The sequence below is a fragment of the Triturus cristatus genome, chromosome 4_1 (assembly GCF_964204655.1).
Source record: "Triturus cristatus chromosome 4_1, aTriCri1.1, whole genome shotgun sequence".
NCBI classification, from domain to species: Eukaryota; Metazoa; Chordata; class Amphibia; order Caudata; family Salamandridae; genus Triturus; species Triturus cristatus.
Genome location: NC_140585.1, coordinates 307,617,717 through 307,630,793, shown reverse-complemented (window position 1 = coordinate 307,630,793; position 13,077 = coordinate 307,617,717). Strand labels below are relative to the sequence as shown.

The 13,077-nt window shown below is 43.3% G+C and overlaps 2 protein-coding genes across 3 annotated transcripts in view; one reads left to right on the top strand and one right to left on the bottom strand.

The window, feature by feature from the left end:
• The window catches only part of DCP1B (decapping mRNA 1B), a 221,125-nt gene that overhangs the window by 138,754 nt on the left and 69,294 nt on the right, over window positions 1-13,077 (bottom strand). The gene's annotated exons all lie outside the window — the stretch shown is intronic.
• CACNA1C (calcium voltage-gated channel subunit alpha1 C) overlaps window positions 2,602-13,077 on the top strand; it is a 2,189,932-nt gene continuing 2,179,456 nt past the window's right edge. The window contains exon 1 of the mRNA XM_085652198.1: window positions 2,602-2,931. Coding sequence (XP_085508324.1) covers window positions 2,793-2,931 — 139 coding nt within the window. The 5' untranslated portion in view covers window positions 2,602-2,792. The remainder of the gene's footprint in view (window positions 2,932-13,077) is intronic.

The window sequence follows — 13,077 nt, the reverse complement described above, 5'->3', positions numbered from 1 at the left end:
CACGCAGGACTGTCCACTTGAGCGCTACATGGCTCTTTGAGGCTGGGGTACTTGCTGCTCTGAACTCAAGGTGACATTCAGTTCTGGCAGGAACAGTAAATCACAAAGACGTGAGCCAAGAAAAGACAACCAGAATGCACTACATACAGATGCGACATTTGCAATTTTAAAGGTACATGTACTGTTTTAACATTGTGCCTACTATTCAACGCAACCAACATGCAACGAAGACTTCACAATTACTACCGCTTTGGTAACTTTTTCGCTCCACGCAGATTTCTAGAGTACAAATACTTATGATTTACAGATGAACAAAGCAAAAGCACACTGTGGAGCATTTTAAAGAAAAGGCCTTTGACATGCCATTTTAACAAGAAAAACATTAATAAAACACTTGCTTTACTTCTGAAACAGCAATGCTACCAGTTCATTTTTTACAGGATCGCTTACTTGGCTGAATCAGAAAAAAACAACTCCTTATATAAAACGCAGACATTCCTCAGCAGGTACCTTTCATCGCTTTCTCCCCTAAGAAGTGTGTGGAAACTCCGCTCACTTGATATTTAAAACTGGCTTATAAATAAAAAGCCTGTCCAGCACCATGAATGCACATCCTCATTATGGCCCGACCATAAACCTCTTGTGTATGTTCTATATGCACTAGTCAATGCAGGTCGGTATCTGCTACACAAGTGGTGTCTAATTGAAAACTACCTCTCTGTGGTTGAGAAGAGTGAAGCCTGGAAAGCAAAATGCCATCTGACATTCTCCATCTTGTGGACCAGTGCTGTGTCAGTACATTTTGCGATGAAAGAAGTGTGGGCTTTCATGATGGAAGAGGCACAACAAGGAGGAAGGAGTACAGGAGTAACTGGGATAATTATCGTAAATTTTTATACTCCGTTCTCTCCCAAGCACAACGCTTGGGAACTGATTTCCAAGCAAAGAATGTGCTAGGGGGAACAGTAGTGCAAGCTATGCTTCAACAATACATCTTGAAAGACAATTTGGTCAAAAACAGCTGCAAGTATGGATACTAGGTTGCCTATTGAAGGAGTATGAAATTCCTAGTGAGGCACTCACGTGGATTTCCATGTTGGGAACATGTTTCTAGAAAGCACAAAGCTGCCTTAGGTCTGGCTAAAAGCCCAGACTATGAAGAAAATGTGCTGTAGAATGTTTAACTTAATTGAAATGCAAGATTTTATCTTCTAGCAGTGGACGGTTTAGATGCTTGCCTGTTGGGAGTCACTTCCACAGCACTATTAAAGAGAAGAAGAAAATCTCACAAAGTCTATGAAAAATCTCAGGCCTCAACTCAGGACGACTGTGGAATATCTTCAGATCTGGTGGAGTGAGGTCTCTGAAAACAAGGCAAGATAAAGAACTACCTACTTCGGAGGGAAGTTTAAATCAACACTTGGAATTAAATCAAGCAAACGTTTGAATACAGTTCAATGGTCACAGGCCAAAACGACAAGAGATACAATGACCCGACCTAGAAGCAATTTAATAGGATGATACTGGCTCAAAGTGTTTGTTCACGACAGCTACTGGATCAGGCCGAATCCAGCCCTGGAACAGATCTCTAAAATAGCATATTCCTGGAGTGTGCTTACATGTTTCAGCAGAGGTTCCACAGTTTTTAACCGGTTCAGGGACCATGAAAGTCAACTGGACAGCTCAGACTGGGTGATTTTTCCTAGTCAATTACTAACAGAATGCCAGGCTGTGATAGACTTTTGTTTAAGAAAATTCTTTATTGGGATGCAAGAAAGAAGAAGAAACAAAAAAATCTATCTATTTTTGAGAATGGAACATGGTCTTTTACCAGCAGAATTAGGAGTTAACATAATGTCCATAATGTCAAAGGAGTGCCTAATTCAAAGTACGTTAAACGGAACAAACAAACAAAAAAAGAACATGTACAAACACACAAGTCTTAGCCAAGATAATACAAACACCACCTGTTGTCTAGAAAAATATCCACTCACTAGCAAGGTTTCCATTGTTCAGGTAAAATTTGGAAGATTGGATCTTCAAACAAAATGGGTGATTAAACAGCCGAACCTGTGTGGTTATGAAACACAAGCACGTGTTCGGCTCCATTCATACTGGGGCCCATTCCCTTCAAACGGCACTGGAAGATAGCAGAGTAGCAAGGGAACACAATGTTCTACAGCCAGCAGGGGAGTACGAAGTGGCGATCTTAATTAGTGTACAATAAGCTCATACCGCGGTGGTGGTGCACCTGCTGGTGAAGTGTCCTGAGTGGGCTGCTCGTCGGGCCCATTCCAAGAGAGTCTCGCGGAGCACGTCACGCCTGAGCGTAGAGACGCAGCCAAGGGCTCGCGCCTTCGGCGCAGAGGCCGTATCAGGACTGCCAGTGGCGCGATACGAAAAGCAGAGCCCGGCATGACTTACTGAAGGGCCCAGATGACAGGCAGGCAGTGTGCGTCTCCCCTCACTTCAAAGTGGAAGTTTTCCATGTAATTCTACGGAGGGGAAGAGAGGAGGGGCAGGGAGACCTAGCAGATTACGTATGCACTGGACCAGGAAACACCAAGAGGCCTCGGAGCAGGCAGTGCTTCGAGAGGAGGGACAGCAGCTGGGTCACCACTAGTAATCTTCAAACTCGCACAACACGAGGGGCAGCGTTTTAGTTTACTGCGCGACTGGCTGCAGTAAAGGAGGCACACGTGTGACTGCTGCCACTGAGGAGTCTGGCATGTAATGAACCTTGGACCACTGTAGACGAAAAAAAGCGTTCATTGGTGTTTCTGAAGTTCAAAATGCTGCACGCCTTTGTTCAGCAGGCGACGGCACGGTACCAACCCCTACCAAAAGACACGGCACCTGACCCCAACCTGAAGTACAAGGGCACGCTGGTGTACGAATCGGAGCTCGAGCGCGTGTACATCACACCTGGAGGTAAGGCCTGGACGCCAGGCACCGGGACTGTGGAGGGGCTCTGCGCCCTCACAATATAAAGGCGGGAGGCGGAGAGGGCTGGGGGGGAGTGGCAATGACTTATACCACACATGGTGGGCAGCTTTGACGGAAACTTCCAGGCGCTGTCCACTTGTGGGCCACGAGCTGGTGAAGTTTGATTAGCCTTAGAGGCATCGTGGCCCCATATGCATTCTGAGAAAGTTCTTCTGTGTAGACGGCATCTTCAGCTAAAACAGTCTTACTAAAGGTTATGAACCAAAGAAGATCGACAGGAAGGGTGGAAGTGGGTGCGCAGACTCGCGAGTTACAAGTATTTACACACATAGAATTGTAAGTGCATGAGGATGTTACCCAATGGGCTTCTTGTGACATAACTGGTAATAGATTACAAAAACCAGGAGCAGCCGCCGAAAATACATAGCACTAAGAACGCATTGGCCAAGCCGTCAGTACTGTACTGCAAGATGTGCAAAGGAAACATCGAAAGGGATGGTTTAGCATCTGGTATGGCGGTATTCACATGCACACTCAAAAGTTAAACTTTTTTAATGCAGTACCGGTTCCTTTAAGGAACATGGGCTACTTAAAAAAAATCTTTCACATTTGGTATGCGGAAGGTGGCATGCTATTCTTAGCAGGCTATTATCTCTCCGTTTGCAGTCAAGCGTAAGGGGGAGGTCGCGACTAGCGTAAGCACTATTCTTTAGGCATTTCATAGATTTTGGGATGCAACCTATTAGTACATAGGTATCATCACCAAAATCAGATACAGGTCGTAAAAAATAAGTGTGCAATTTGTAAGGACTTATTGCAAGCTGTATCTTAGTACATCTGTCCCTTTTGTCTAATTTGACTCTAAATTTGATAACCGTATCCCTGCAGATGCCGCTCTCAGTGTTTATGTTTTATAAATCTTGCTTGAAGAATATCTCACATTACCATCTGAGTATTTTTTTTGCTCTACTTTCTTACTTGCAAATATCAGCAGGAAATTGAGCTACTGGTCAAATCAAGGCTTATTTGGAGTCAAGAATTATTACATGTTTTTTGCCTTGTTAAAATGGGCCACATTTCACACGAGACTCCACATTTTTATCACAGAAACGAAACTGCCATGAATGTGATCAGCAGAGAACTGTAATTATGCAAACTTTGTGTTTCTTTTGAGCAACACTTTTTCATCCAAGTACAATTGAAATAAAGGAATTTGGAGGTAAAGTCTTCAATCATTTATCCCATTGAAGGAAATCATGAAGGTTTAATATAGAGACAGAAATAGATAAGTCCCTTCGCAGAAACAGAACAAGAACAGTCACCCGTGGAAGCAGAATTTACAGAATCAGACAACTAATGCTTACCAAATTGGAGTCTGCAACTGTTTACCCAATAGGAGAAGGACATTTTTTACACAATGAAATACAACACTTGTTAACCCTTTACAACCAGGGCTATAGCAATATGTCTCAACGAGGTAAACACTTGCAGCTGACAACTGCTGTGATTTGCAGATCATGAGATAGAATCCTGGCCAGTCCCACTCAGCCTTCCATCTTTCCAGGGTCAATAATTAGAATACCATGAAACTGGGAAATAACAACTGGTATTTACAGCCATTAGAAACATCTGAGTGCTGAATGACAACTGTGGTACGTTTACTATGGTTAAGTATCATTAATCATTAGGAGCAGATCAATAACGCCTACCCTGCAGATGCAGGCCAATTCTATTTACCCAACAGGAACCGACCAATAATGTTTGCTTAACACAGGAGGATCAACAATGAGTACCCGAATAGGCAGACCAAGTACGCTTACTACATTGGAATATTTTAAAAATATTTACCATACAGAGGTAGACCATGAATGCATAGTCTATCAAAGCAGCCGAACAATGCTCACGTATTAGAAGAACAGGAATAACTGCAAAACAGAAAAAGAGCAGCATAAGTGTAGGAGGGGATGCCCAACAGGAGCAGACCTACAATGCTTGCCCAACAGCAGCATGCCAAGAAAACTCGCCCAACAGGAGGAAACCATAAATGCTTGCTCTACAGCTGCTTACCAAAAATGTTTACTCAACAAGTACACCAAAAGTGCTTGTCAACAAGAGCATACCAAAACTACCTTATAGAACTAGGTCAAATAATGCTTAGCCAACAGGAGCAAATCAAGCATGGTTACCCTAACAGAGGCAGAACACTTGCTCTGAGGAAACAGTATATCAATGTTTTCCGGTAGGAGAATATACATGCTTATCCCAAGGACCAGACTAAGAATAGATACCAATGTAAAACCTAGAGTGCTTGCTCCTTTGGAGGACACCTAAAAATGCTTACCTCAAACATCATCAAAAAGTTAACCATTTAGGATACTAGGAGTGTTTTCCCAACAGGAGAGGATAAAGAACATGTACTGTAAACCAAGCCAAGAAAGTGTAACTCCTCAGTACCACACCAACACTGTTTAAGCTACAGGAAAAGACATTGAATTTTTAATGCATTGGTGCAGAAAATGAATGATTATTCTATAAAAGCTGATCAAAGCTATCTACCAGAGGAAGCAGACTACAAATGGCTGCCCTACATAGAAGACCAGGAACACATACCCAACAGAAGCATAAACGTTCAAGCGAGTAAGAACAAACGCCTATTCCAGAGAAAGAGAATTGGAATACTTTCCTAACAGTGGTTCAATAAAGCTTATCAGAGCAGAAGTCAAAACAGAATTCTTCTCCTCAAGGAACCACCAATTATAACTATGGAAAGAAATCAATTAGGCTATCTCAGCAATCACAAACCATGACTGTTAAGGATGTGCCAATAGATCACTGAAGCGCGGCTGCTCTACTGATGTGGACTATTAATGATTAGTCCTCACTGGTACATAATGAAAGGTTATATACAGAAGGATAGTAACATAGATTACCACATACAGACAGGATGAAAAATCTTATCCCATAGGCGGACCAACATTTTTCACCCCATTTGAAGCATGCCAACAGTGCATAAACTACATAACCAGTATGACGATTTATAGCCATAAATTTGAGAAAACAGGTTATCACCCAACAGAAGCAGATCACATGCTTACTCAAAGACAAATAAGGTAGGATTCCCTTTTACAACCAAATGAAGCAGCCTCACATCAACAGAAGATTATGATCATTTCCCTCCACAAATAACTACAGTAGAAACGTAATTATTAACTGGCATAGAGAAGGATATAACATACCACAAAGTTAGTAATGTTGAGCAGTGTGAAGTAAAACCTGTTTCGAAAAAGAATCATTGGTTTCCTCTTGGTAGCTGTGGCTTAAAGAGAAATGGCTTCCCTTGGAGAAAATGGGTGCAAAGTAGTTTAGAAGCACCAAAAGAACATTCAGGTCAATAAATTAATCTATATAATATACAAACCAATTTTATAAAAATAAAAAAAAATGCACAAGAGGTAATAGAGCTCCATACAAAAAAATATCGGAAAAGTGGACCAGGCGTTATGAATTTTTAACAAAAGGAAAGAGTTCCCTAGAAAACAATAGAGACCTTCAAACATCTATATTATCCCAACAGGCTGTTTTTTTCAAACCAGCTTCTAGTTGGCAGTGATAGTTTCGTTTTTAGTACAAACAAACTAGAACTAGTTTCGTTTTTAGGGAAATGCCTCTTGGATACAAAAGATTGTTACTTGCAGTAACAAAAGGTCTATCATCCTGATCATAAGTGACCCAAAAATCCGGGAGGGGTAGGTAACACTAGTTACTGCATAACAAGCTCTGTGGGAACACTGCAGATTTTGAGTTTTGCCTACACTTCACCAGCTGAAAACGAGATAAAAGTCTACATGACACGTCAATAGAAAATGGAGAGAAAAAAATCTATGTTTTCACACAGAAAAACAAATTCCCAATGTTATCTCCCAATAACTTGTATTCTGATTAGTCGAAGGAATCCTAGCAGCGCCTGTAATTCTAGGAGTTTTGGGGTCTCTGGAGGTTTAATACCTGGCTTATTAGCAGACCACTTATAGTTTTCTCCATGTGCTCAAAAGCTGTTAAAAGCAAATATCGGGCTTTCAGAATGTGTGGGAAAAAAATTCTGATCTTCAGTTGCTCTCAATCGTGCAGGAACCCTTCTGGAGGGACCTCTACCCCATGTTCAAAGGGGAGCTAGGCGTTCCTCTCCCCTTTTTCAGGTCTGCAGCCAAAACGGGTAGTGCCCATTATAAAAGATGATGAATATCTTACTCCTGGTCACTTAAAGCTGACAAACTTATAAGCACAGTGTCCATCATCATATCAGGACAGACAGCAATGGGAGACAAGCTCTACCACTCTAGTCAGCCAACACTGCAGGTCGTTTTTCTCCAAAATGTCCCTCCTTTTGACTTCAAGAGACCAGCTGGACCGACCCTTTAGAATAACATACAGAGCTTGGCTTCAACATTGAGTCAGGTCCAAGTTCTTAGCGCTTCCTGTCGGTGCAGCAGGCATCATCCTCCTGTTTTCTCCAAGTCCAGTAGTGTTCTGATTTCCAGATAGTGGGAGCTCCAATATCTGGTGCTAAGTCAGTGGTGGTTGGTTAAGGGCTTTGAATATATCCAATACCATACTAGGCCCTTCCCAACTTTTCATCAATTCTTCTGACTTATAGCTTACACAATGCTGAAAAGACTAATTCATGAGTTATCCAAAATGGAATCAACTGCTGGAGCTGCCGATAGGTCTGCCAATAGGCTTGTATATTAAAATGAGGAACCTGACTCTTCCTACCGTGGAAACATATTCAAACTGGTCCTGTCCCTCTGCTACTTACCCCATGGAAGGTTTCAGTTTGTCTATGGAAAGGCTACCTTTAAAGGTAATCTCACACCACATCTTTACTTAACATAAAAAGGAGACTTTTAAAGGTCCCCGTCTGTCAAGTGTGTATGTCTGTCTAGCCTCACTCCCCCTTACACTCCTCTAATATGTTCGTGCAGATAATCCCTGTTTGTCAAGGAAGCTGTATTTATTTTGCCTTATCCTAGTGATAGAAATCTTAGTAGAGAAGCTGGGCTAGAAGATCGCTCTGTTCTCCCCAGTAGCATTAGTACACACAAGTTCATGGGCTGAAGGAAATCTAATTATTTTCTCCGTAGGTAACAGGAGCTTGGCAGATTGGGTTAGAGGGCTCCACGGGCTTCGTTATAGATATACAACTTTTTAAAAACCAATCAAGACATTTATATTAGAAATTTAAGTTCAATCGTTTTGATTTGTAATAACTCTCGAAATGCAACAAAGATGGATTTTATACATACCTAAAGTCGAGTTACAGAATTATGGATTTTATATATAAAATATGTAATTATAAAGGCTGCCATACCCTGTGCAGTCAGTACCCCTTTCGAAATGTGTTACTGCAGAGACATTATAGCTATATCTTTTGCATCTCTCACTATTACACATTTAAGCTTTGTGGGTTCCAGTGAACATTTCACAGGTGACCTAATATTAAAAGGGGGCTTTTAAACTTGTCAAAACTAGTTAAGTGGACATATCCTTGCCGCAGCTTGGCTTTCAGTAGAACAGGGCTACTGAGGCAGCCATTATACCATCATTAAAATCTCTCATGTGAATTGTACAAAGCAACGATACGACCCACCTGAAACATTTGACCTATGCCACTTGTGCAGTTTTTGTACATTCGTTCAGTAGCTTCATCTACCAAGAAAATAAGTTAACTAGGGTAAGCCAATTTCGCACCAATGTTTTAGGGTTCAGAGCAACGGCACTGGGAGGTAATTAGGAGCTCCTTAATGCCCAAAGATGCAAATGTGCCAGGTAGTCAGTTGAGAAAAAAAATGACAAAAATCTGTGGAGACCAGGTGAAAACCCAAAATTTCATACACTCACTGTGTATGGATGCAGACGCCAGTTGCTTACCCCTATGGTCGAACAATCCAAATGCCCATCTCACAGAAGAAGCAACAAATTCTAACTTGAGAGGAGCACTCCGCAAATGCTTATCCCACAGAAGCAAAACCCAAATCCTTACCTACCGTACAGATGCAGGCACACCAGAGAGCTAACAGAAGCAGATGTAAAGTGCTTACCACTTAGAAGCAAACACATACTACATAGTAGAAGACTGCAAAAACTTACTCAAAAGCAGACTCCAAATCCTTAGCCTTAGATTGCAGACCATGCATGCTTAGACCACATAAAAACAGCTCACAAACGCTTATCATAGTAAAGCAGGACCCGTAAGTCATAACCTGTAAGCAGATATCTATATTCTTACCCACCTGAAGCATAAACTACCCTATCGAAGGTGGCCCCTAAATTCTTAACCTACTGAAATAGACACCTCATTATCATACAGATGTAGACTCATGGCTACCCCACAGAAACTGCTTCATGCACGGCTTTGGAGCTAATCTGGAAGGTTATTTTGGGCATGCAAGTATTTGTAGAAACAGCCACTAAGTTCTACCAGTACTAGCCAGCAGGGCTCTTCACTCTTAGGGAGGGCAAGGAGAAAGCACAGAAAAAGGTTTTCAAACGTTTCATGACTAATGCATGGATTGAATTGTGGAATGCTACTGGTTTCAAAACCACTTTGTAACGGTGCCTTTAAAAAGAGCACTACTGGACCAAAACAAGCGGCTAAACACACTATACTATATACTATGCTAAACACTAAACAGCGGAGCAATATAGGAGAGTTCGAATGGGGTTTATGATGATTGCGCAAACCAGTATTACAAGTTACCAGCCAATAGTAAAAGCTGTGTGCAGAACAAGTGCCATGATCTTCAGTGGCAGCTGGCATCTACTGAGGGTGGGGAGGTAGTCAAACAAAAGGAAAAAAAAAAAATACACTCACCGATCTTGATGACGGTGACCACCTCACTCCGACCTTGTCTGCTGCTGGGACTGCAGTGCAAGCCCCAGCAAACACCCTTGACCAATTCGGGACTTCTCACGTGCTGAGAACCAGCATGTGAGCAGTGCCTCGACTGGTGGGAACGGCCTCTGTCGCCGCTCCCGAGGGTACTGGATACCTGCACTTGCCCTCAACCCAGCTGTTTTAAGACAGCTGGGTTGAGTGGTTTAAAGTTTGCATGTGTGGCGGGCCGTCTCAAGACAGCCGGCCAAACACACATGCGCACTTTAAACAAGTGCAAAAGGCAGCCTTCTGCCCACCGCTCCTCCCTGCTCACTGAGCAGGCCCCGCCCGACGCTCGGTTCAGGACGGGACGATAAAAAATAAAATGGTAAAAAATTACCATTTTATTTTTCATCTCTGGGGCTTTGAGGGGCACATAAGTGGGGCGACACTCCTTCGCTCCAATGGAGGAGCCACCCCTGATGATTTTGTGAAGTACTTTTCTGATTAAAATATTGATCCTGAAAGTCTTTGAAACCCAGCTGGTAGCCAAGAACATTCAGCCATTTGTATTTTACAGGCATTCACTAACCATGGGGGACTGTATTTTGCATAAAACTCTGAGCATAGACGTCCACATAGAAGTGATACTCATCCAGAAGAGAAGCAGAATTTCAATACAGCTGTACAGCACACAGAAAAATGAAACCGTACATAAGGCAAATGACACAGTCCTTCAACAGGACACAGTCTTGGGAGATAGCAAACATCCATTTTGAATCTCTACAGTACACACACTGACAAAGTCAATAGGTCTGTCTTTGACAATGTGTAAATTGGTGGATTACAATTACAAACACTGTTGAAGATTTTGCATAACCATAAGAAGCATGGCTCCTGTTATTAGTTGCGCTAAGCGAGATTTTTTCGTTCTAGTGATGATAGTTCTCAAAGAATATCCATAATGTTAAGAGCAAAAAGAGGTAGCCGACTGCATAGAGTCTCAAGGGGCTGAAGCAGTCATGGAGTTTTGTTGCTTATTTGTAATATGCCACAGTAGCATGGCCTAAAGCGCTAAAAGGGGGGTGGGGTAAAAGGTAAAGAAAAGGAAGGGCAAGAGAATGGAAGTGCAAGAAATGAAGGAGACCTCTTATTTGATATTACTCAGGGTTTTCTATCGCACAGGCGTAATCTAAGAGAATGTTAGAGTGCATTACACACTGTACATGAAGGGGTCTCATTAACTTCTGTTTAAAGTGGTCATAATAACCCGCAGGTATCAAGATTCGGGCAGGTGGCTGCAGCATAAGAGTCTAAGTCAACAAGCATTTACAATGCAACGGTCTCGGCATTGTTAAAGTTAGAGCTATTGGCATTGCTCATGACAATGCCGTTTTTTAAAATGTTTTAAAAACAAAAACATAAACAAAAATAATGTCATGAGCAATGGCAATAGCTCTAACTTTAACAATGCCGAGACCGTTGCATTGTAAATGCTTGTTATAACTGACGGAGCCGGTATTCCTTCAAACTTGGAATGCCTCGAAGCTGCTTGAAAAAACAACAACACAATATTAGTGCTGCACTGATCGGCCCTTACACGTCTTCACCTCCCAGCACCGGCGTGTGCATGCTAGCTAGAGGATGCTGGGGGAAGCCAGGGGCCCGAGAGTGCCACGAGAAGGGCTTTTAGTCACTAAAGGGTGCTGGGGGAAACCAGGGGCCCGACAGTGCCACGAGAAGTGCTTTTATTCGCTAGAGATGTTGCATGCAGTACTTGAGTGCCGCGAGAAGAGCTTTTAGTCGGTGGAGATGTCTGGAGTAAAGCGCTTCACCGCCTCATCCGGAGTAGTAAGCGCTATACAAATACAATTATAGTCCCTTCAGCCGGAAAGATTTCACCCCGCAGACCCCGATGCAGGGGCATTGACTTGCTTCATTAAATGTAACGAGGATATTTTATTCCCCAGAACAGTCTCTGCGGGTTGAAAACAACCCGGTACCGCCTCAGTGGAGTGTCCCCCGCCTAAAGAGCAGAAAGCCTTCTGGGTGCTGCCAGGGGCTCCGCAGCGTCCCCAGTCGTTCTTTATTGTTTGCCCCGGCGCAGAAGCGTCTTTGGGTTCAGGAACTGCCCACTACGGCCTCGGCCGTGGCACACAGGCAGATGTCAGCCCTTTTCAGACACCGCCCCGCGGAGCTGTGTCCGCGAGCGGCCATCGTGGCACCATGCCAACACATCTCTCAGTCACCCCTCCACTCTCAAGAACGGACTAACGCCAGGGTAAAAACCAGAACGAACACAAACACAGCTATGAGCCGCAGGCCTGGGCACTTCAATCGTGTCTGATGTCCAGGAGCCTGGATGGGCGCTTACAAAAGATCTCTGGAGGCTAGGTTACGTAACGTTAGAGGCACATATTACATATTAAAACAAGAAATAACAGACTATGGACTAATGATAACGTAGGCTCACACACAGCGAGTGTAACAAGCCGAGGGCACCAGAAGACACCACCGCCTTTCTCCGAGGCAGAGCAGAAATGCCTCGGAGAAACGCAGCGTCCTTTTCAGATTCGGGGCGTGTTTTGCTGTTATCTCCTCCAGCCATTGGCTGGAGGAGATAATTAGACTTTCTGCAAAAAACACGCCCCCGATCCGAAAAGGACGGGGCCTGATCGGAGAGACAAACCTCTTCTCCAATGGCTGGCCAGCATTCAAGAGGCCAGCCAATGGAGAAGAGGGGCGGGTTCAAGCCCCTCTTCTCCAAAACATTAAATCTCTCGACTTCCGGTTCTGCCTTCGGCAGACCGGATGGTCCCGAGACCTAAAAATTTTACAGTCAGAGATCCTTGTAGAGTCATTTGATGTGTCCGAAGAACTGATATTCCATATTCGTACAGGGCAACTGCTCTTATGCAGAGTGAAGTAAACAGAGTTGCTCAAGTGGCAATATGTTTCAAGAATCAATGTTTTTGCAGTGGGTTTTGAAGGATGTGAAAGATCCTGCCTTGTACATAGAGTGGCTTGACCTGAAATGCTGACATTACATCATTGCGCTGATGTGTTTTTTCCCCCCCAGTTGGTTTTAGGCATCTGAGCGACAGGTAGGCTCGGGTGGGCCAGGGGGGACAGGAGAGGAATTGTAGCAGGAACAGGAGATATAAGGAGGTAAAAATGAAGGCGGCGCACTGCCATTGAAACCAAGTTCTTAAAAGATTGTAATGATGGTCATGTGTTGGAGAGATTCTAAGCAAGTC